The sequence below is a fragment of the Nomascus leucogenys genome, chromosome 11, assembly GCF_006542625.1.
Source record: "Nomascus leucogenys isolate Asia chromosome 11, Asia_NLE_v1, whole genome shotgun sequence".
NCBI lineage: Eukaryota > Metazoa > Chordata > Mammalia > Primates > Hylobatidae > Nomascus > Nomascus leucogenys.
Window position 1 is genome coordinate 88677598 of NC_044391.1, and position 25368 is coordinate 88702965.

Genomic DNA, 25368 nt, shown 5'->3' on the forward strand with positions numbered 1-25368 from the left:
ACACTAGCAATAGAAAACTAATACAGTTCTCTCTCCCTCTGTCTGTCTATATATACATGTGTGTATACATATATATGTATATATGTGTGTGTAGATATATGTATCTATATATGTGTGGATAGATATATATGTATATATATATGTATGTATGTGTATATATGTATATATGTATTTTTGGTAAAATAAAAGAAGTGGCATTAAATGAGGTCAAGTTCATATAACCACAGATATTAAATTCTTACGCAAACACCTTCAAGACACATAAATGACATGAATTTACCAATGGATAGTAGAGGGCAAATACTAAATCCTTGCTCAAGAAATAGGTTGCTTTAGATTCAACAGACATTAAAAAATTGTTTTTCCTTTTCTTCTATTTTCTCATGGCTCCCTTCATTCCAAAGAGGGTGAGTCACACTAAATGTCCCAGGAAGAAAACAAAGATTAGCTTTGCAGGTGCAAATGTTGGTGCTATCAGTAGTGGTACAGAATTAACAGAGGCTACTGAGGGAGTGAAAAACCTCTCCAAAAGAGGGTATCAGGCAAGTCATCAAGACCTTGTTTACTTTTAAAAAACATGTAGAATGTATCTGTTGTACAAAATCAAAAAGCACTACAGAGCTTTTATCTTAACCATATCTCTGTAACCTAGGGTCAGATTTCCTGGGTTCTAATCTCAGTTCTGTTCCTTACTAACAGGGGGACCTCCAATAAGTTTTTTTTTTCATCTGAGTTTTTAATGTAGTGTCTACCTCACCTAATGCTATGAGAATTAAATGAGAGTCTATGTTGAGCACTTAACATAATGACCAGCCTGTAATGTGTTCAATGAATGTTCCTTATTATTAAAATATTTTTTCATTGCGTAAATATTAGAACCTAAAAGCAGAAAATGTTATTTCAAATAAACTAGTCTATCCAACATGAAAATTATTTCTAAATTATCTATAGAAGATAGTTTCTGTTTAGATGATTCCTTATTACCCCATAAGGCAGGCAACCTTATAGTTTTTAACCTATTTTAAATCATATACTGCTTTGGGAAAAAAACCTATTGAAAATGATGCTTCTATCCCAACTCATCAAATGCCTACAGCCATATATACATACAATTTTACATATAATTTATTTGGGTACATAGACACACCTCACAAACATACTAACAGTTCCTAGGAATCTACAAGATAGGAATCCCTACAGTAATTATTAAATATGTTCAGCCAAAGACATCTTCTTCTACCTTTTCATTCTATCCTACCTTCTTCTCACACCTGCATAAGCTTCCTCTTACCCCTTTTTTCCAAGTTAAATGATCCCAATTCCTTCAACCATTTCAATATCAGCTTTCAGATCTCACTACCACCTACCATGGTGGCCTCTTGATTCTCTCAGTGTCTTTGTTTCCACTTTCTCTCTAGGGGAGGGTAGTCATCCAGCCCTTGTTTACTTTTAAAAACCATAGTAAGATGCGTCCATTGTATAAAGTCAAATAGCACCACAGGGCTTTTATCTCAAGCCATATATTCTACCCCTAGTCCCAATCCTTAGAGATGGACTTCTTTTACTCTTTAACTCTTTCTTGTTTATGATTTTTTCCGTAACACTAAATAATATAATTGTGCACACATGTGTGTGTACATATGTGTGTGTAGTGTATATATTTTTATACAACTATATCTAGTGACTCAGAAAGAAGAAGAAAAATTACTTATACTCCTTTTCTCCCTTTCTCTTCCCATTTCTCCCAAGTTAGCATTTTAATTTTTTAGTCCTATTGTTGTTATAATTTTAAATATGTTTATACATTAATTATTGACCCACTAATTTAACACCATCTGTAAGCACCTAAAAATCTTTAAAGATCTGCTTTAAGCAAGTCACCCAGAATTGAGCCAACATTTCCAGTGTGCTCTAATCATTACAGGTGCTATAATTTCTTTAAAGCAGCCTATTTTTGCGTTAGCTAATTAAGCCTCTCCATCATGCTTTTCACTTGCCTTGATGTCTTAATTGAGCAAAATTCTATATATTATTCCCAGGAACAAATAACCAAGCCAGATGTCTACTATCCTGTTTCCAAAAATATATTTTTTAATTAAGACTAAAACTTTTCCTATTTTTGATCTAGAGTTTCAAGTGACAATATCATTTTGAATCCTAATTTCCCATGCTGTTCTCGTGATAGTGAGTGAGTTTTTACAAGATCTGATGGTTTTGTAAGCATCTGGCATTTCCCCTGCTTGCACTTCTCTCTCCTACCACCATGTGAAGAAGGCCCTTGATTCCCCTTCACCTTCCGCCATACTTGTATGTTCCTGAGGCCTCCTTAGCCGTGTGGAACTGTGAGTCAGTTCCTCACCATTCCTTTATAAATTACCCAGTCTCGGGTAATTCTTTATAGCAGTGTGAAAATGGGCTAATACAGACATAGGTAGTGTTCAATAAATATTTTTTGAATTAAAGATTGTGGCTCACTGTCTATACCCAGATCATTGATGAAAAGATCAAACAGGATATGCCCAAGAATGCAACACTCCCACAAAAAAGTCTGCCTCACTGCTGCATATTTATTTACCCAATTGCAGATCTCACATAATCCACAATGAAATTTTATGGGACTTTTTAAAATATCTTACAGAAATAATTACGCGTCTAGCATAGGGTAATGTCTCCATTTACTCTAACTACCAGCCCTTACGACAAGCTTGAACTAACCTAGTCAGTCTCTACTTGGTAAACCACATCACCAAACCCTCTGACCCTAAGAATGTATATTCATAGAGAAAATTGGGTTTTCTTGCCAAAGATTTTTATTAAAGAACTCATTCTGGTTTTTAATCATCATTAAAAAAAAAAAAATTGTTTCAAACATTCTGGCAGCTCTCCAGGAAATGCTTATCTTAAAAAACATAAATTCTGTTATAAATATAAATAGAATTGATAAGCTTTTATTTTGAATGTTACAGTTATAAAATTAGACACATCTAGATCATTCTCAAATACTTATATTACTAATGATAATCACGTCTTCATCATTCAAAATCCTGTCCTGTTTAGTATGGACCCCTTCTAAGAAATAGAAACTAACTTCATGTCATAATAATAATATAGGGTATAGTTGAATACACATTGACAATAACTCCACAGTACTGATGAACTATAATTTCTCCAGAATCATTTTTCATTGTGTTAAGTAATTTATATTGGATTTGATATTTCACTGACATTTAGTCACATAAATTATACGATAAATTAAAAACAGGTGAGCCATAACCTGTCTAGTCCACAACAGGTTACTTCTTGTTGTTAGCAATTAAAACTAGAAATTTTTTTTTCAGAATGTGCACGTTCGTTAATTTTTTACATTAATGTTTACTGTTCTTCTTCTTCTGGGGAACCCTAAACTCTCTCAACTAATGATCCCACTAAGTCCACCTTCCATCTTTAATTCTCTAATTTTGCTTTCTGCTGAGAATTAAGCAACAGCATTGAAGTACAGCCATGAAAGCATAAAATGGGTGACGGTATATGACCTCCCTTATGTTCTCAATTTTCCCTGCCAGTGGTTCTTAAACTTGACTTTAGAAACACGTATGATGCTCGAGAAATCTCCTATGCTTTGGCCCTTTCCCAGACCGATTAAATCAGAATCTCTGAGGATGGGGCTTAGACATTAGTATTTTTTTTTATCAGGCATTTCCTTTGCATTATACGTAACTCCTCTGTTTTGTTTTAAGGTCAATGGTAATCTCCTTGAAAAAGAAATCTTTCCCTTAGCTTAATTAGTAATATCACATAGCTTGGCTTTAAACCAGATAATTGTATTCCCCTTCTTTTTTAATCAGTCTACATCCTTTTAATCATAAAAGCCCTCACATTAATTCAGTTTTATTAATCAAGTCCTTTGACAAAAATGTCACTTAAATATCTAGTTATTATTTGAGAATCCTGCATTCTCACCTTCTTTTATATTCAAGTTGACTTCTGGAATAGAATTAAACCACAGTTCAGAAACGAGTATGTTTAATTTCAATTTTCATTTCAGATATCCTAGAAGCGTTTTCTTTATTTTTAGTAGAAAAAACAGATTCACAAACTTTTAAGCTTAAAAATTACAATGGAATAATTTTTTTAATTTGTATTATCCACAAAGTTTTATTTAAATTGATCTGTATCTATCTGCATCATTATATCTGAGAACTTGTGATATCTGTCTAAATTCAGACTTACTAAGTCAAGTCCATGAACGGGCATGTTTGGGGGCTCTGTATTTCATCTTCACTTGTAGATTAGCAAGAATAAGCACCTAAGTTTATGATTTTATATTAAGGCAAATAAATTTTACCATAATTAGTAATATCATATAGCTTTTCAAATAATGATAATGACATTTTCTTGCATAATCTTTATCTTCTTTTAACTGTTAACCTTTTAATAATGCAATATTACAAGTGAATACTGTATTATTTATATACAATAGATCTAGAAATCATGGATTGAGACTCCAGACACCCAATCCTAGTTTTCATCCTAGTCAGTTCAGATATGTGATTTTTATCTTTCCATTTGCTCATCTTTCTGCCGAAGGGCCCCCTACCAGCTCTGGAATTCTGTCAAATTTGTCTACAATGTAGTCAAATTACTCAATCCATTATCTAAATACTCTAAAATAACAGTATTTCAAACAAGTTAAAAAAGGTACATTGTGAAGATTGAATCAAAGAAATGCAGGACATCACCATGTTTTCAGTCTAGCTTTGCTGAAGAATCCCCTACTCCCTGCCAGAGATGCACAGAATCACTATTATTCACATAGGCATCATAGAATGGTAATAAATCAGTAAGTAAATAATGAAATAAAGCTTTACTTCTGGGCTACGAATATTACATTTTTAAGTGGATAACTTCATAGATATAGGTAGGGGTATAAATAGATGTGTGAATGGATAGAAAATCTATTTTCAGTGCACTTTTAAATCCAAATCAGTATTATTTACGTACTAGCAACATGTTTAATTCAAAGTAGTCAGAAAATAAAACAATTTGTAATTTCGTCATAAAGGCATAAAAGTGAAGGAGAAGTAGAAAACAGACTCAGATGACTCCATTTAAAGGAGACCTGCTTGGCTTTATCAAACATTTACTAACTCCTGTTATCCTGTTAGAGATAGATATAAAATAACAACAAGAAAAAAGGGAGAGTGTGTGTATGCCTCCGTGTGTGTGTGTGTGTGTGTGTGTGTGTGTGTGTGTGTATTGCTAGGGAATTTTTGAGTACAGTAGTGCAGCAGCCCAGCTCACCAGGAGCAATCCACACAAATGGATAGCCTACTTGCAGATAATAGGATAACAGGAATGGAGGGCATTGCTTTCCCTGAACACACTTTTATGTACTAACAATCTATTTAGAAGTTAAGCCTCTCAGTAATCCACAAAAGCATAATCAGTAAATGCTTAAAGACAATTTTGTTTGACATGATGTATGCTAGCAGAACTATTCTACTGAATACCTTGGCTAACATTTTTATCTTAAAGTCATATAACATTTCTTCCTTCAGAAAAGATTTTTGCTATTTTTTTTTCCCAGGACTGAAATCAAACTTAAAATACTAGTTTGAAATTAAAATCTTCTCTTCTGCCGTTTATCTTTAAATTGCTGCTATAACTATTATAATAGTTATAATATTTTTTTTTAGTTTTCTTCAACAGAAATGAGAGAAGACACACAGCTCTAAGACTTGAATTTCCATTATGTGTCTGTTTATTCTTTCATTGACCTTAAAAGAGGCAAAACATTTTCTAACAACTCTGAATTGTTGGGCAGAAATCTCATTGATTTCCCAGTTCTAATATGCAATAGGCTGGGCACAGTAGCTTACGCCTGTAATACCAGCACTTTGGGAGGCCGAGGCAGGCACCACTTGGGGTCAGGAGTTGACCTGCCTGGCCAACATGGTGAAATCACATCTCTACTAAAACTACAAAAAAGTAGTTGGACATGGTGGTGCAGGCCTGTAATTCCAGCTACATGGGAGGCTGAGGCAGGAGAATTGCTTGAGCCTGAGAAGCAGAGGTAGAAGTGAGTCAAGATCACTGCACTCCAGCCTGCGCAATAGAGCAAGACTTCGTCTCAAAACAAACACACACACACACACACATACACACACACACACACACACACGCACACACACACACAGAGAGAGAGAGAGAGAGAGAGAAACAAATTGCAATAAATTTAACTAATGCCAACATTTCATTTAAGGTGCTTTCTTTTTTCAGGACAGAAGTTCATTTGGAGAATTTTTAAATCTCAGGTTGATTCTTTGCAATTATCATTATTCACATAACATTAAAATCTTAACAGAATTTTTGCCTTTAAAAATGTCTTTTAACTTTCAGAGATCACAGCTCCTCTTTTAATTTACAATGTAAATTAAAACTCTTTAAATTTTAAAATTCTTTTTTTACTCAATGTTTATACTAACAACTTTAAAAAAAAATCAAAAGCAGCTACAGCATGAGAATTCCGATTAAATTATCATTAAAAACTAGGGTTTTGTAAGAGGTCTTCCTGCTTCAAAGAAATACAGTTCTGAATAAAACATAATTTTTGGCTAGCTGTGGTGGCCACATCTGTAATCTCAGCACTTTGGGAGGCCGAGGTGGGAAAATCATTTGATGCCAGGAGCTTGAGACCAGCCTGGGCAACAGACAAAGACACTGTATCTATAAAAAAAATCCAGAAAAATGAAGCATAATTTCTGTTGCCTTGCTGGGCCTTCAGGGAGTAAGAAGCATTTCCATGGGTCCAAAAAAACAAGGGAAAAAGAAACAAACTTAAAATGCGGACAGTGAACAGTAGACATAAAGAAAGAACTACAACCAGAAGCCTAAGCCTTGGCCCAATAGCAAGGTATAGCCTTGAAGTGAGACTGTGAAACTGGACAACTGAGATGTAGAATGCAGTAGCCTCAAGACAATAGTTTTGCACATTTATATCCTACAGAAACAAACACAAATCTTCTCTGGAAGAAAGCATCAATTTAGTTCCTCAGAATAACTATATATTAGTAACAGTAAAAAATGAGGGAACAAGAAAGATAACCAAGCATAAAAGGAAACAAATCACTATGAGGAAGAATCACCAGAATAGCAAATATCAAGTTTAGAACACAGTGAACTCCAGATATTCTCATTATAAGCAAGAATGTAAAACATTAAAGAAGAACGTAAAGCATTAAGAAGGTATAACATTAAAGAGCTAAAAGTCAGAGTCCTCTAAATGAACAAGCAACAAGAGACTATCCAAAATTACAAGAGAGTCAAAAAAACCTTTTAGGAAAAAAGTTAGTTGAAATTAAAACCCAATGTATGAGTAGTATAGAAGGTGGCCCCCTCTGCATTAGAAACAACCTCAAGAAAGTCAAGAATACGATAAGAATGCCTCCTAAAATATGGAGAAAAAAATCTGAACATAGAATGGGATGTAAATTAAAGCATGCAATTTTTATGGAAGATAGTAAAGAGTGAATAAACAGAGAAATACTGAGAGCTGTTTCTCAATATTTTAAAGATGTCAAACATTACCAAACTCAGTGAAATTTCAATCCAAATACTGATAGGTCTTTTCATGGGAATGGGACATTTGTATTGATTCTAAAATTTACTTGGAAGGATAATATGTTGGAGGATAGTTCAAATGGAAAAAGAAAAACAATAAGTAGGAATTACCCTACCTGGCATCAAAGTACACAATAAAGAGAATGTTTAAACCATCGTATATTAGCATAGGAAAAGACAAGTAAATTAATGGAAAGAGTAAAGCATATACAAACAAATTCATGTATATTTAGTAATTCAGATGATGATAACAATGGCATTTCAAATCAGTGAGAGACAGATTATCCAAAAAATAACCTTAGGCAACCATTTGTAGAAAAAAACTACACAAAAATGAACTATAAAGTTAAATGCAAAAAAAATCAACAATAGAAAAAGTATTAGCAGAAAATAAAGAATATTTTTATAATAACTTACAAATAGGAGATGTGGAAGAAGATATTTTGTGTCTAAGCTAGGCACAAAATTTAGAGCCATAAAGAAAATCATTCCTTAGACTCACTTTTTAAAAGTCCTGACTGTCTTTTTCTTGATTGTAATAGCTTAAAATTTTTTATTATCTTTTCTTTGTTATACACATTGCAAATATTTCGCCTCTTTAGAGCACACATTTTTAAACTTTGTTTTTTTCATTCAAGAGTTTTAAATATTTATAATATTGAGTCTAAGAAATGCTTTCCTTAGATAAATGGCATGATCAGATATTGCACAAAAATCAAGAACTATAAATGTCCAATAAATATTTGTAAAAGAAATTCACCCTAGTTTTTGTTCATCAGGTTCACACTCAAAAATGAACACATTTTCACTGCTGACAAGAGTATGAGAAAACAGACACTTTCAGATACCCCTGATGAGCACACCTATTGGTACAACATTTCTTCACTGTAATAGGCAATATTTACGTAAAGCCTTTGAGATCTAATAGCATAACTTCTAGAAACTTATTACAAAAAAATTAACCTAAGAGATCTTAAAGGGGTGTGTGTGTGTGTGTGTGTGGCTAACAAAGGTAAAAAACTTAGAAACAATGTCTCCTTTAATCAACAGGTGATTAAGTAAATTACGGCCATCCATACTAAGAATTGCCATATAGCCAAAAAATACAGATATATGTATATGTATGTGTCTATCTATAAAGATCTTCAAGAGATACTGTTTAGGAAAAAGCAAATTGTAGAAAAATATGTGTCATATGATACCATTTACATAAAAACTAATAATAAATACTACCCTGTATTTGTTCACACTCAAAGGATAATATATATAATAACATTAAACAAAGTTGTATTTTATTATAATGACATATTATTATAATACATTATTATGTATAACATATTAAGTATATAGCAAAACAATATAAGAAGATATACATCAAGGGCTGATAATAGTTATTCCTTGGGAAAGAAATGGATTTGAAGGGGAAATATCATAAGGAATATTTACTTTTTGCACTACATGCTTCCTCATCATTTGTAATTTTTATAGGAGGGCATTAATCCATTTACTGGTGTACTTTAAATGAAAATGCTTTGTTTCTGGATGGATGGATGGAAGTCGGGGTGGGGAACAGTGTGGAAAAAAGAAAAGAAGACAAATGGTAAGACAAAAGTCTGATTGTATTGTTCTTACCAACCATAGGTCTACAATATAGAAGCCAGGTTCTGAGAAAAATCAGAACATCAAACAAAGGATTAAGCCACAAATTGACTTGCTTCTGCTGACCAAATCAGGATTAGTGGCCTCGGGTAGAATAGTTAGGAGTAATGAATAAGCTGAATTATGCCAACAGGCTGAATTCAGTCTCCAGCAGAGAGGTTTGACATAGGCTTCAAAAATCTTTTTTACTCCCCATGGTGGTTCCTCCCCAAATGACTAAGTTACTTGCCCTCAGCAGGGCCTTACCACCAGTGACTGCCATCTCAAGAGAATCGGTTTAGGAGTTCAAAGCAAAATACAACTGAACTCTTTAATCACCACTGGAAAATAGCAATAGAGAAGATGTCCAAAAAAGAAATGAAGTTTCAGATCATTTTTGGAGAAAATTTTGTAGATCTAAATTGCTTTGTCTACAGATCTTCTAATTCAGCAATTCATTGACCAAAACATGTTTCAATCAAAAGCTCTTGAAAACATAATGTGTTTTCATTTTTTCTAACTTAGCCCCAGTCCTATAAAATATCCAAAAGAATCTGACAGCAATAAAGCAGAGACTTACCCTGGTGGCAGAATGCATTGTTGTTTGTTGTAAAGACATAAAGACTGAGATCACGGTGCATTTATTAAAGTGAAATAGATTTAGACTAACATGAAAGACAATATGGCAAGCTTCATTATAATGTAATGCAAACAAAACAAATATAGAAAGACAAATTGTTTTTGGAAGAGGCCAGGTAGTCTTAGTATTGATGATAGCTGTACATAATCACCTGTGATTCTAAAGATATTGTTTCACTTGCTTTTACATTATAAAACCTCTCGGGGAAGTCTGTAATGATAAAATATCTGATACTTGTTTCATATTTATATTTGATAAAGATTCTCTTATTTAACTACAATTTATTGGGGACCTGGTATATATATGGCATAATTCCAGAAAGACATTGCCTCTAACCTTATGAATCCTATCATTTAGTTGATAGTTATACTGTTTCATATATTCAACATGTATTTAATACATTAATATTTTCTAGGTCTTGGGAAACACAAAAATAAATTCAACAAATAATCTTTACCTTCAAGCAGTCAGAATCTAATGAAAAATACAATATACAGGGTAGCTTTGTAAAAAAAAAAAAAAAAAGAAAAATACAATATACATATACAATGCTCTGGTATCCAAGGCAGATTGTGTTAAATTCAATAATGGAAATGAAACAAAGTGCTAAAAGATCTCAAAAAGTAGGCCAGCTAAATCTAACTAGGGCATCATAAAAGGTTTCACTCAAGTTTCTTTAGTACTTTAGACTCAAAGTAATATGTCTTCACTTCAAGCTGTCAACATATAACTATTGAATAAGCACTACAAGGTGCCAAGCACTGTGATAAATACCAAGAATACAAGCTGAAAAGACACTGATCTTTTTTTTTCACTTTTTCTTTTTTGAGACAGGGTCCCTCTCTGTCACCCAGGCTGGAGTGCAATGGCATGATCACGCCTGACTGCAGCCTCAACCTACCAGGCTCAGATGATTGTCCTACCTCAGCCTTTCAGGTAGCTGGGACTACAGGTGTGCACCACCATGCCCACTAATTTTTGTATTTTTTGTAGAGACGGGTTTTTCCATGTTGCCTAGGCTGATCTTGAACTCCTGGGCTTAAGTGGTCCACCCACCTCAGCTTCCCAAAGTGTTGGTATTACAAGAGTGAGGCACCACGCCAGCCCTCTTTTTTATTTTTTCTAATTAATTTTTTTATTTTGGTGGGTACACAGTAGGTGTATATATTTATTGATTACATGAGATATTCTGATACAGATATGCATTGCATAATAATCACATCAGGGTAAATGGAGTAGCTATCACCTCAAGCATTTATCCTGTGTGTTATAAACAATCCAATTATATTATTTTAAATATTGTAAATGTACAATTAAACTATTTTTGACTATAGTCACTCTGTCATGCTAGCAAATACTAGGTCCTCTTAATTCTTTCTATTTTTTGTACCCATTAACCATACCCACTGCCTCTCCAACCTCCCCCACCACTACCCTTTCCGGCCTCTAATAACCATTCTTCTTCTATCTCCATCAGTTCAATTGTTTTAATTTTTAGCTCCCACAAATATGTGAGAACACGTAAAGTTCTCTAACTGGCTTATTTCACTCAGCATAATGACCTCCAGTTCCAACCATGTTATTGCAAATGACAGGATCTCACTCTTTTTTATGACTGAATAGTACTCTACTGTTTATAAATACCACATTTTCTTAATCCATTTATCTTTTAATGGACACTTTGGGTTGCTTCCTAATCTTGGCTATTGTTAAGAGTGCTGCAATAAACATGGAAGTGCAGATATCTATACGACATACTGATTTCTTTTCATTGGGGTATATATCCAGCAGTGGGAATGCTGGATCATACGGCGGCTCAATTTTTAGCTCTATTGTAGGGGTTTTACCAATTTACATTCCTACCAACAATGCATGAGAGTACCCTGTTATCCATATCCTCACCAGCATTTGTTATTGCCTGTCTTTTGGATATAAGCCATTTTTAACTGGGGTGACATGATATCTCATTGTAATTTTGATTTGCATTTCTCTGATAATAAATAATGTTGAGCACCTTTTCATATGCCTGTTTGCCATTTGTCTTCTTTTGAGAAATGTCTGTTCAGGTATTTAGCCCATTTTTAATCAGATTATTAGATTTTTTTTCCTAGAGTTGTTTGAGCTCCTTGTATATTCTGGTTATTAATCCCTTGTCAGATGGATAGTTTGTAAATATTTTCTCCCGTTCTGTGGGTTGTCTCTTCACTTTATTGTTTGTACACTTTGCTGTGCAGAAGCATTTTAACTTAATGTGATCCCACTCGTCCATTTTTTCTTTGGTTGCCTGTGCTTGTGGGGTATTGCTCAAGAAATTTTTGCCTAGTCCAATATTCTGGAGAGTTTCTCCAATGTTTTTATTTAGCAGATTCACAGTTTGAGGTATTAGATTTAAATCTATAATCAATTTGGATTTAATTTTTGTATATGACAAGATTTAGGTGTCTAATTTTATCTTCTGCATATAGATATTCAATTTACCCAGCACCATTTATTGAAGAAACTGTCTTTTCTTTAATATATGTTCTTGGCACCACTGTCTAAAATGAATTCACTGTCGATGTATGAATTTATTTCTGGATTTTCCATTCTTTTCCACTGGTCTATGGGTTTGTTTTTATGCCAGTGTCATGCCATTTTGGTTACTATAGCTCCACAGTATAATTTGATGTCAGTTGGTGTGATTCCTTCGCTTTTGTTCTGTTTGCTTAGGATAGCCTTGGCTATTCTGGGTCTTCTGTGATTCCACATAAATTTTAGGATTTTCTATTTCTGTGAAGAATGTCATTGGTATTTTGATAGGGATTGCATGAAATCTGTAGATTGCTTTTGGTAATATGGACATTTTAACAATATTTATTCTTCCAAACCATGAACATGGAATATCTTTCCATTTTTGTAGCTTCTTCAATGTCTTGCATTAATGTTTTATACTTTTCATCATACAAATCCTTCACTTTTTTGGTTAAGTTTATTCCTAGATATTTAATTTTATTTGTAGCTATTCTAAATGGGATTACTTTCTTGATTTTTGGATTGTTTGTTGTTGGCATATAGAAATGCAACTGATTATGTTGATTTTATATCCTGCAATTTTACTGAATTTGCTTGCCATTCTAATGTTCTTTGGTGGAGTGGTTTTTCCAAATACAAGACTTTATTATCTGCAAATAAGGATAACATGCCTTCTTCCTTTCCAATTTGGATGCCCTTTTTATATTTCTCTTGTCTGATTATTCTAGCTAGGACTTACAGTACTATATTGAATAACATAGTGGGCCTTCTCCAGATCTTAGATGGGAGGCTTTCAACTTTCTCCCATTTCAATATGATACTAGCTGTTGGTCTTTTATATACGGCTTTTATTATGTTGAGTTATGTTTCTTCTATATCAAAACTTTGAGTTTTTTAAATCATGAAGAGATGTTGAATTTTATCAAATGCTTTTTCGGCATCAATTGAAATGATTATTTAGTTTTTGTCCTTCATTCCACTGACATCATGTATCAAACTGATTGATTTGCCTATGTGGAACCATTCTTGCATCCCCGGGATAAATCCCACTTGGCCATAATGAATGATCTTTTAAATATGTTGTTGAATTTGGATTGATGGTATTTTGTGGAGGATTTTTGCATCAGTGTTCATGAGGGCTATCAGCCTGTGGTTTTCTTTTCTGATGTGTCTGTGTCTGGTTTTCGTATCAGGATAATAACAGTTTTGTAGAATGAGTTTGGAAGTATTCTTTGTCCTTTACTTTGTGGAATAGTTTGAGTAGGATTGGTACTAGTTCTTCTTTTAATGTTTGGTAAAATTCAGCAGCAAAGCCCTTGGGTCCTGGGCTTTTCATTGTTGAGAGGCTTTTTACTATGGCTTCAGTCTCATTACTTGTTATTAGTCTGTTCAGGTTTCAAAATTTTTTATGGTTCAATCTTGGTAGTTTGTATGCATCTAAGAATTTATCCACTTCTTCCAGATTTGTCAAGTTATTAACATATAGTGGCTCATAATAGCCATTAATAATCATTTGAATTTCAGTGGTGTCAGTAATAATATATCCTTTTTCATCTGTACTCTTATTTATTTTATTTGGGTTTTCTCTCTTTTTTTTCTGGCTAGAAAGTTAGTCTGGCTAAGTTAGTCTGGCTAAAGTTTTGTCAATTTTGTTTATCTTTTCCAAAACCAACTTTTCATTTCATTGATCTTTGTATTCTTTCTCATTTCAACTTCATTTATCTCTGCTCTGATCTTTATTTTTTTTTCTACAGATTTGGGGTTTGTTTTGTTCTTGTTTTTTGAATTCTTTAAGAGGCACCATTAGGTTGTTTATTTGAAGTGTTTTCTCTTTTTTGATGATAGTGATAAACTTCTCTTTTAGTACTCCTCTCACTGTATCCCATAGGTTTTTGTATGCCATGTTTCCATTATCATTTGTTTCAAGTAATTTTTCAATTTCCTTCTTAGTTTCTTTATTGACACACTGGTCATTCAGGAGAATATTGTTTAATTTCCATGTATTTTTACAGTTTTCAAAATTACTCTCGTTATTGATTTCTAGTTTTAGTACCTTGTGATTAGAGAAGATGCTTGATATTATTTAAATTTTTTGAATGTTTTAAGACTTGTTTCGTGACCTAACATATGGTATATCTTTGAGAATGATTCATGTAGTCAGAAAAAGATTTTGTATTCTGCAGCAGTGGGATGAAATGTTCTATAAATATCTATTAGGTTCATTTCTTCTATAGTGTAAAATCTGATGTTTCTTTGTTGATTTTATGTCTGGAAGATCTTCTCAATGCTGAAAAACGGGTGTTGATGTCTCCAGCTATTGTTGTATTGTGGTCTATCTCCCTATTTAAGTCTAATAAAATTTGCTTTATATATCTTGGTGCTCCCGTTTTGGGTACACATATATTTACAATTGCTATATTCTCTTGTTGAACTAATTCATTTATCATTATATAATGATTTCTTTGTCCCTTATAGGTTTGGCCTGAAATCTATTTTGTCTGATATGAATATAGGGACTCCTGCTCTTCTTTGTATTCCATTGGCATGGAATATTATTTTTTCTTCCTTTATTTTCAGTCAGTGTGTGTCTTTATAGGTAAAGTACGTTTCTTGTAGGCAATAGATAATTGGGTCTTATTCTTTTTTTATCCAATCACTCTGCTGTGTCCTTTGATTGGAGAATTTAGTCTATTTACATTCAATGCTATTATTGATAAGTAAAGACTTACTTCTGCCATTTTGTTGTTTGTTTTCTGGTTGTCTTGTGGTCTTCTCTTCTTTCTTTCCTTCCTGTCTTCCTTATAGTAAAGGTGATTGTCACTGGTCATATGATTTAGTTTCTTGCTTTGTATTTTTTGTGTATTCCTTGTATGTTTTTTGGTTTGAGGTTATCATGAGGCTTGAAAATACTATCTTATCATCCGTTATTTTAAACTGATAGCAACTTAACACTGTTCATATAAACAAACCAACAAGCAAAAAGAAAACTAATAAAGACCCTATACTTTAACTTCATCCTCCCACTTTTTAACTTTCTGTTGTTTATATCTTGTTGTACTGTCTATGTCTTGAAAGGTTATTGTAGTTACTTTTTATTAGTTCATCATTTAATCTTTCTACTTCAGATAAGAATAGCTCACACAGCACAGTTACAAGGTTATATTCTGTGGTTTTTTTGTGTACTTACTATTACCACTGAGTTTTGTACCATTAGATGATTTCTTTTTCTTTTTTTTTTTTTTTTTTTTTTTTTGAGATGGAGTCTCACTCTGTCACCAAGCTGGAGTGCAGTAGCACCATCTCAGCTCACTGAAACCTCCACATCCTGGGTTCAAGAGATTCTCTTGCCTCAGCCTCCCGAGTAGCTGGAACTACAGGTGCACACCACCACACCCAGCTAATTTTTGTATTTTTAGTAGAGACAGGGTTTCACCATGTTGGCCAGGATGGTCTCCGTCTTTTGACCTCACGATCCGCCCATGTCGGTCTCCCAAAGTGCTGGGATTACAGGCATGAGCAACTGCTCCCGGCCAGATGATTTCTTATTGCTAATTAACATTCCTTTCTTTCAGATTGAAAAACTCCCTCTAGCACTTCTTGTAGGACAGGTCTGGTATTGGTGAAATCCTTCAGCTTTTGTTTGTCTGGTAAGGTCTTTATTTCTCCATGTTTGAAGAATATTTTTGCAAGATCTAGTTATTTTCCTTCAGAACTTTAAATATGTCATGCTATTCTCTCCTGGCCTGTAAGATTTCCCCTGAAAATTTTGCTGCCAGACATATTGAAGCTCTATTTTATGTTATTTGTTTCTTTTCTCTTGCTGCCCTTAGGATTCTTTCTTTATCCTTGACCTTTGGGAGTTTGATTATTAAATGCCTCGAGTTAGTATTCTTTGGGTTAAATCAGCTTGGTGTTCTATAACCTTCTTGTATTTGGAGATTGATATGTTTCGCTAGGTTTAGGAAGTTCTCTGTTATTATCCCTTCGAATAAACTTTCTACCTTATTTCTCTCTCAACCTCCGCTTTAAGTCCAATAACTCTTAGATTTGCCTTGTTGAGACGTTTTCTAGATCTTGTAGGTGTGCTTCATTCATTTTTATTCTTTTTTCTTTTGCCTCCTCTGACTGTAATTCTAAATATCCTGTCTTCAAGCTCACTAATTCCTTCTGCTTGACTGATTCTGCTGTTAAAACACTGACACATTCTTCAGTTTGTCAATTCCATTTTTCAACTTTAGAATTTCTGCTTGATTTTTTTAATAATGTTAATCTCTTTGTTAAATTTATCTGATAGAATTCTGAATTCCTTCTCTGCGTTATCTTGAATATCTTTGAGTTTCCTCAACACAGCTATTTTGAATTCTCCATCTGAATGGTCACATATCTCTGTTTCTCCAGGATGTGTTATTGTGCCTTATTTAGTTCATTTAGTGAGGTCATGTTTTCCTGGATGGTGTTGATGTTAGTAGCTGTTCTTTGGTGTCTTGGCATTGAAGAGTTAGATGTTTATTGTAGTCTTCACTGTCTTGGCTTATTTGTAGCTATCTGATATGGTTGGCTCTGTGTTCCCACCCAAATCTCATCTCAAATTGTCATCCCCATGTGCTGAGGGAAGGACCTAGTTGTAGGTGACTGGATCATAGGTGAGGTTCCTCCATGCTGTTCTTATGATAGTGAGGGAGTTGTCACAAGATCTGATGGTTTAAAAGTGTGTGGTGGTTCCCCTCTCTTGTTCTGCCTGTCCTGCTACCATGTAAGATGTGCCGTGCTTCCCCTTCACCTTCTTCCATGATTTTAGTTTCCTGAAGTCTCCCCAGCCATGGGCAACTGTGAGCCAATGAAACCTCTTTTCTTTATAAGTTACCCAGTCTCAGGTACTTCCTTGTAGCAATGTGAGAACAAACTAATACAGAAAATTGGCACTGGGAGAGTGGAGCGCTGCTATAAAGATATCTGGAAATGTGGAAGCAACATTGGACCCGGGTAACAGGCAAAAGTTGGAAAAGTTTGAAGGGCTCATAAGAAGAAAGGAAGATGTGGAAACATTTGGGACTTCTTAGAGACTTGTCAAATTGTTTTGACCAAAATGCTGATAGTGATATGGACAATGAAGTTCATGCTGAGGTGGTCTCAGATGGAGATGAGGACCTTATTGGGAACTGGAACAAAGGTCACTCTTCCTATTCTTTACCAAAGAGACTGGTGGCATTTTGCCCCTGCCCTAGAGATCTGTAGAACTTTGAACTTGAGAGAGATGATTTAGGGTATCTGGCAGAAGACACTTCAAAGCAGTAAAGCATTCAAGATGTGACCTGGCTTTTTCTGAAAGCATACAGTCATATTCATTCCCAAAGGGATGGTCTGAAGTTGGAAATTATGTTTAAAGGGAAGCAGAACATAAAAGTTTGGGAAAAATTTGGCAAACCCTAATCATCATATGGGTAGGAAAAAGCCAAATAAACCCAAGCCCATTTTTTTAGGGGAAAAAATTCCAAGCTGGCTGGCAGAAATTTACAATAAGTAACAAGGGAGCCCAAAATTGCCTAATAGGCCCACAGAATCTGAAGCCTATAGCATCAATGTTTTGGACTTGCATGAGGCTTGTAGCCCCCTTGTTGTGGCCAATTTCTCCCTTTTGGAATGGATAACATTTACTCAATGCCTGTTTCCCCATTGTATCTTGGAAATAACTAAATTGCTTTAGCTTTTGCAGGTTCATAGACAGAAGGGACTTGCCTTGTCTCAGATAAGACTTTGGGCTTAGGCTTTTGGGTTAATATTGGAATGAGTTAAGACTTTGGGGGACCATTGGAAAGGCATGATTGTGTTTTGAAATGTGAGAAGGTTGGGCTGGGGACAGTGGCTCACACCTGTAATCCCAGCACTTTGGGAGGCCGAGGTGGGCAGATCATGAGGTCAGGAGATCGAGACCATCTTGGCTAACACAGTGAACCCGGTCTTTACTAAAAATACAAAGAATTAGCTGGGCATGGTGGCAGGTGCCTGTAGTCCCAGCTACTCTGGAAACTGAGGTAGGAGAATTGCTTGAACCTGGGAGGCAGAGGTTGAAGTGAGCCAAGATCACACCACTGCACTCCAGCCTGGGTGACAGAGCAAGACTCCATCTCAAAAAAAAAAAGAAAAGAATAAAGAATTGTTGAGAAGGACATAAGATTTGGGAGGGGCCAGGGTGGAATGATGTGATTTGGCTCTGTGTCCCCACCCAAATCTCATCTCAAATTGTAATCCCCATGTGTTGTGGTAGGGAGGTGATACGATCATTGGGGCAGTTTCCTCATGCTGTTTTCATGATAGTAAGTGAGTTCTCATGAGATCTTATTGTTTAAAAGTGTATGGTGGTTCCCCTACCCCACTATCTTTCTCCTGCTGCCATGAAAGATGTGCCTTGTTTCCCCTTCACCTTCCATCATGATTGTAAGCTTCCTGAGGGCTCTCCAGCCATGTGGAAACATGAATCAATTAAACTTCTTTTCTTTATAAATTACCCAGTCTTGTAGTTCTTTGTAGCAGTGTGAAAATGGACTAATACATTTTTTGAGAGGCTTTCCAGATATTTGAAAGGATTTGAGTGTTGTGATATAGCTGTATCTTCATTAGGGAGCACCCCAAACCCAGTAATGCTGTAGTTCTTGCAGACTCATAAAGGTCCCAGTTTGAAATCTTGGATAAAATCCGGAAGTGTCCAGATTACTAGACAGGCTCTTGTTCTCTCATCTTACTTTCTACCAAACAAATAGAGTCTCTCTCTCTCTATTCTGAGCCACTTGGGGCTGACGGTGGAATGACACAGGCACTTATGTGGCCATCACCACTGAGACTGTGCTGGGTCAGATATGAAGCCAGCACAGCACTGGGTCTTGCCTAAGGCCTGCTGTAACCACTACCTGGCTACCACCTATGTTTTCCCAAGGCTCTGGGGCTCTATGTTTAGCAGGTGGTTAAGCAGATAGCCTTGTGTCCTTCCCTTCCAGGCAGTTAGTTCCCTCAGGTACCAGGCAGGTCCAGAGATGCTGTCCAGAACCAGGGCTATAGTCAAAAACCTTAGAAATCTACTCAGTGTTCTATTTTACTATGACTGAACTGGCACGCAAACCACAAAATTCAGTTCTTCCCACTCTTCCCTCCCGTTTTCACAGGCAGAGGAGCCTCACTTCATGACCACCACCACCACTGTCCCATGGGGAGAACTGCTACACTACTGCCATTGTTCACTTAAGGATTAAGGTTCTTCAGTCAGCTTGTGGTGAAGTCAGCCAAGCCTGAGACTCACCCTTCAGGGCAGTGGGTTCCCCTATGGCTCAGGGCATGTCAAGAAATGCTGTCCATGGGCAAACGCCTAGAATCATGGACGCGCTTGGTGCTCTATCTCACTATGGTTGATCTGGTACCTAAGGTGCTAGAAAAAAAAATCACCTTTACTTAACTTCTGCTTTTCTCAAATAGAAGTGTCTCACTGTAGCCACCACAGATAGTAATATTCCATGTCTCACCTGAAGTCAACATATCTCAGTCTCACCCAAGTTCCATGGTGTACTATCTGGGTATCCCTGCTGGTTATTTAGAGCTCAAGGACTCTTTAGTCAACAAGCGATGGGTCCTTCCAGGACTCGGTCCTTTCCTTAAGGTAGCGGGTTCCCTTCTGGCCCAGGATATGTCTAGAAATGTTATCTGGGAGCTAGGGCCTGGAAGGGGGGCACTTCACAATTCTGATCAGGGACCTATCTTATTGTGGCTGTGCTGGTATCCAAGGTGCAAGAAAAAAGTCCTCTTTACTCATTACTTTCCTCTCCTCAAGTGGAAGGAAGGGGTCTCTTTTGAAGTTGTGAATTGTGCTGCCTGGGGTTGCGGGAGTCGTGGTATAAGCACTCCTTTACCTGCCCTGGCTGGTGTCTCAGTAAGTCATATCCCCCCAGCCTTCCCCCCAAGTCTACTGGCTTTCAGCCCATCTCAGGCACTACAACTCACCTAGGAGTTGCAGTCCTTGTGGTCCATGCCACACAGACACTGTGGTGGGAAAAAAGAAGGGGTGGCATTGGTAATTGGAGACTGTATTTCCTACCCTCTTTGGTGATCCTTTCAGTTAAAACCAGATACTGTGAGTGCTCACCTGATTTTTTTGGTTCTTATGAAGGTGTTTTTTTGTGTGTGTAGACAGTTGTTAAATGTGGTGTTCCTATTGGGGGAGACCATTGGTGGGGCCTTCTATTCCATGATCTTGCTCCATCCCTATTTTACATTTTCAATTCTGATGCGTCTTAAGAAAGCAAACTAACAATATCAGTACAGTATGATACATGCTGTAATGAGAGACACACAAATGCAACAGGAGCACACAGAAAGAAACACCTACATCTGCAGAAGAGACTTCAAAAAGTCTAAAATGTGGAGGATAAATAGGCATCTGCCAATTAATAGAAGACAGGGAATTGAAGGCAGAAGGAAGAGCATGTTGCAAAGCCATGAAACTGCATGGTGAGAAAAGATAATAATTTGATATGACTGGAGCATTAAATGAATTTGAAAGAGAAAAGCGGGAAGTGAAGTGGGGCTAGTAGATGGGGGGAGCTTTGTATAAAAGTTAAAAAACCAAGCACCGCATGTTCTCTCTCATAAGTGGGAATTGAACAATGAGAACTCATGGACACAGGAAGAGGAACATCACACTCCGGGGACTGTTGTCAGGTGGGGGGAGCGGGGAGGGACAGCATTAGGAGATATACCTAATGCTAAATGACGAGTTAATGGGTGCAGCAAACCAACATGGCACATGGATACATATGTAACAAACCTGCACATTGTGCACATGTACCCTAAAACCTAAAGTATAATAATAATTTTAAAAAAGTTTAAGAATTTTAGAGTTCATATTTAAATAGAGGGCAGAGATGAAAGACTGAAGAATTTTTCTGCAAGCTACTTGCAAATTAGCAGAATGGAGGGCAGAGTAGAGTCAGATCAGTCTGAAAATAGAGAGATATATTAGAAAACCTTTGCAGTATTTTGAGGAAAAGAAGATAAGATTTTGAATTACAGCAGTAACAGCTGAGAGGGAGAGGTGAAACTGATAAACATATTTTGATGGTAAAATCAACAGAAATTGGCAGCTGATTGTTGAAGTTCAAGAAAAAGTTTACATGATAGGTAATACAGTAAAATAAGTAAGTTTGGTAGAATTTATGGTGGTTAATTTTGGTAGAATTTTTGGTAGAATTTATGGGGTGTGGCTAAGGAGTTGAAGATGAATTTCTATGTAATTTATATTTGCATATATTTTAGCATACAACAAAAATTTATATTCACTCAAAGAGTCTCAAAGACTATCATCAATACACTTTATATACACCCTCCTCTTCATAACCAATTGTCTTGAAATCTATCATGTTAACTGGATCTTTAAGTTTGGCATTAAGTAAGATTGAAGCTTTACCAAGGAAAAAGAGTCAAGACTCTTAGAGATGAAGAAATTTGCCTAAGTGGATATAAGTAATAAATAGTGTTGTGAGGCTTCAACTTGGACTCTATGGCTCTAGTGCCATATTTTTTTTCCACCATATTTAAAATATCCCATCAATATCATAAAACAGAAATGAACTGATACATTTAATTAAAAGGTTCTTAATGTGCTTGATGTTCTTCAGATTAACTTCAATTTCTATTTAACTGAGTCTCTTCAATATCAAAGCAATAATATCTAATTGCCTATGCCTGGCCTTTATCTTATCAAAGCACCATTTCATTTTCTGTTTCTTCTGTTGAATTTGTGAGAACATTGGAAGCTGTCAAGGTGTGACATATTGAGAGCCCAATAAAGATTAAATCCCTGAGTACATGATTTGAAAAAATTTAATGAAATACTTTGCCCAGTTGTCTAGGACTACTGTTAAGTAACCATCAACAAACACCTTTTCCAAATATAGATTTCCAAAAACATAAGTAGCTAGCCAGTATATTTTAAAAACTGACACGATCTCTCAGAGAAATTCAGATCCCAAAGTTGATTTGGGTAGGAACCGGGGAAGCAAAACTAAATCAATTAAAAGCGCAATGTTACTTACTTTATCCTTGGAGAAGCTGAAAAGTTGTTTTCTTTCCACAAAGAATTGGACGGCTATTACACTGGCTGAGTGGCCCCAAAGGACACCCACTGGTTTGGAGACAACATAGGGATTCCAAAGGCAAACTTTATTGTTAATGCCAGCAGTTGCTAATCAGAATTAGAAAGAAAAAAATGTTTTTAATAGCATGAATAGCCCACAGCATTTTCTTTGTGAAATGAGTTTACCATATAACTGTAGCTTGATAAATGTCAACTGTAGGTTGACTAATGCACCCTGTTTTGCCATTGTCTAACTAGACCAGGCTAATAGGGCATGAGTTCTGTCAATAGAACTAGTTGAAATGGAGGGAGTAGGGAAGAAAAAATTTGTAAAGGGGAAAAGGCTATGTATGAGGTGAAAGAAAACATATAGTCCCATTTAAAAACCAACCAACAGCCTAACCAGGAGGGGACAGAATCCTTCTTCCTAACCCTGATATTTCCCCTCTCCAGCCAGCTTAGCCTAGAAATGTAGGCAGTGTTAAAGTTATCCCAGGAGTAAGAAAGAAAGAAAACAATGCTGAAAGTTCACAAATTAATTAAAAAGTATAAAAAGACAAATTATCAAATAATCAAGTACAGTCATGCATTTCATAACATTTCAGCCAACAACATACAGCATATACAAATATGGTCCCATGAGACTATAATATGGTATTTTTACTGTACCTTTTATATGTTTAGATACACAAATACCATTGTGTTACAATTGCCTATAGTATTTAGTAAGTCTCATGCTATAGAAGTTTGTAGCCTAGGAGAAATAGGCTATAGCATATAGCTTAGGTGTGTAGTAGGCTACACCATCTCTTTGTGTAAGTACACTCTATGATGTTCACACAATGGAAAATCACCTAATGATGCCTTTCTATCTCCATCATTAAGCAATGCACGACTGTATGTGCAAGCAAACAAGCAGCACAAATATGGTTTTGACCTGCTTTATTAATGGAATAAGATATATATCAGTTATATTTAGGGAGCTCTTCAAGAGCAGGAAATGTTGTATCTATTCAATACAACACAATACTTTGTTGCTTCCTAGTTTAGGGCCAGTCGTGGAGCTGAACTTAATCATCCTTAATTTTTCCAGCACTATAGCAGGTACGAAGTAATTATTATTATACAGAGATTGAAATGATTAACCAATCAATAAATTAAATAGTTTCTATTTGAGTCTTTGCCAAAATAAGTCACCAACTCCTCTATCCTTCTCTAATAAATCTACAGTACTCCTTGAAGATTTGATGTTGGCATATTCATGAATTCATATTCAAGGTATCTGTTACTGTGATTGTTAGGTATTATTTTGGGAATTTTATGGACACAGCTCCTTAGCTAATATTAATAATCTTCATATGAATGACAATTATTGAATGTGAGTTAATATGACCCATTCTGTAGACCATGTGTATGCTCTGTAACTACCCTATTAACTTTTCAATAATACATCTATACCTCATTTTTATAATGTTTGAACAAATATCATATATCGAATTATCAGCTTTCAGAATGCCTAAATTTTTAATTTAAATAGTTAATGCCTGAGAAACTTTATATATCCTCAGCTAAAATATACTTTTTATACATCAAAAGAACTCCCTTCTAGTAAACAAACCTAGGATAATCTGAACATTTTCAAAAATCATTAGAGATTGTATTCTGAAAGGTAATTGAAAAACAGTCTACATTTTGCAGTTCTCTTGTGTATGGATGTGTGTGTGTGTGTGTGTTTGTGTGTGTGTATGTGTGTGCATGCACTGGTAGTGGTAGCTGTAGTAGTAGCAATGAAAATAAGCATTTGTTTGGGTGGAGCATTTGGTGGTGTTAGGAAGATGGCAGAATGGCAGATGCTGCACAAACTGTCTTCCTTCTCTATATCATTTTACACCCTTCACCAATTGTAATAAAAAAGACTCATTAAAGCATTGAGCACTTTCTCATATTGTTACCCCAATGTAGTTCATATACACTGCACATCATAACACATCACTATCAGATATTCTCAGGCAATAACATGTGAGCTGCTCAAGATGGTCTCTCTAGCAATAAGGCAACAAGGTGGAGAAGGCTCCATGCATACAAATATGCATCCCAGACTATTTATGAGGCCCTCATAGTTATCATGATTTATTTTACCTACCAATTAAATTGAGCCGAGAGTGATAATCAAAAGCGTGAATGCCCTGGGCAATGTTGAAGGATGTCATATTAAGATGCTTTTTCGATTTCTCTCTCCAAGCCAGCACCACACTATTTGTATTGCTGGTTGTACTGGAAATGATAGCATCTAAAGATGCATTGTAAGTAACTGATAAAAAATTAAAAAGAGAAAAACAATCGTTAGTTGATTCTTCGCAAGATATTAGTAAAATGGAGCTGTTTTAATATGGAAAGTTAAAAATTAAACTCAAACTATGATGATAAAAACTAACACTTAAAAAACACCTCACAAACCCCTTCTCCCACCTCCCACAAAAGAATTCCATTGAGAAGTTACAGGAAATTCTACATGCTGACTTTTCCCCCAATCTAGGGATACCTTGAATTTTTAAAAATTGGAACACATGGCACGAAACAATGTTAATCACAATAATCATATGGGGTTCTGAAGCTGTAAGATGAGTAATTGGCCAAATTCCTATGTTCCTCCTCCTGGGTCTGGGGCAAACAAACAGGAGCTTATCAACCATCTGCTGCTCCCCAAAGGTCCAGCTCATGCCTAAACAATGGTTTATTTAAATTTTGACTGATCTAAAATGTTGGAGAGTGCAATGGCCAGGACTCAACTCCTTTGCCAAGATTCACAAACACAGCTACAGGCTCAGGTCAAAGTGGCTCT

The 25368-nt window shown here is 35.6% G+C and overlaps 1 protein-coding gene across 2 annotated transcripts in view; it reads right to left on the minus strand.

The window, feature by feature from the left end:
- WDR49 (WD repeat domain 49) overlaps positions 1 to 25368 on the minus strand; it is a 174344-nt gene that overhangs the window by 96076 nt on the left and 52900 nt on the right. For both annotated transcript variants that reach the window (XM_030822787.1, XM_030822786.1), the window contains exons 6-7: positions 24670 to 24837; positions 22486 to 22634 (exon numbers count right to left, since the gene is read on the minus strand). In XM_030822787.1, coding sequence (XP_030678647.1) covers positions 22486 to 22634; positions 24670 to 24837 — 317 coding nt within the window. The remainder of the gene's footprint in view (positions 1 to 22485; positions 22635 to 24669; positions 24838 to 25368) is intronic.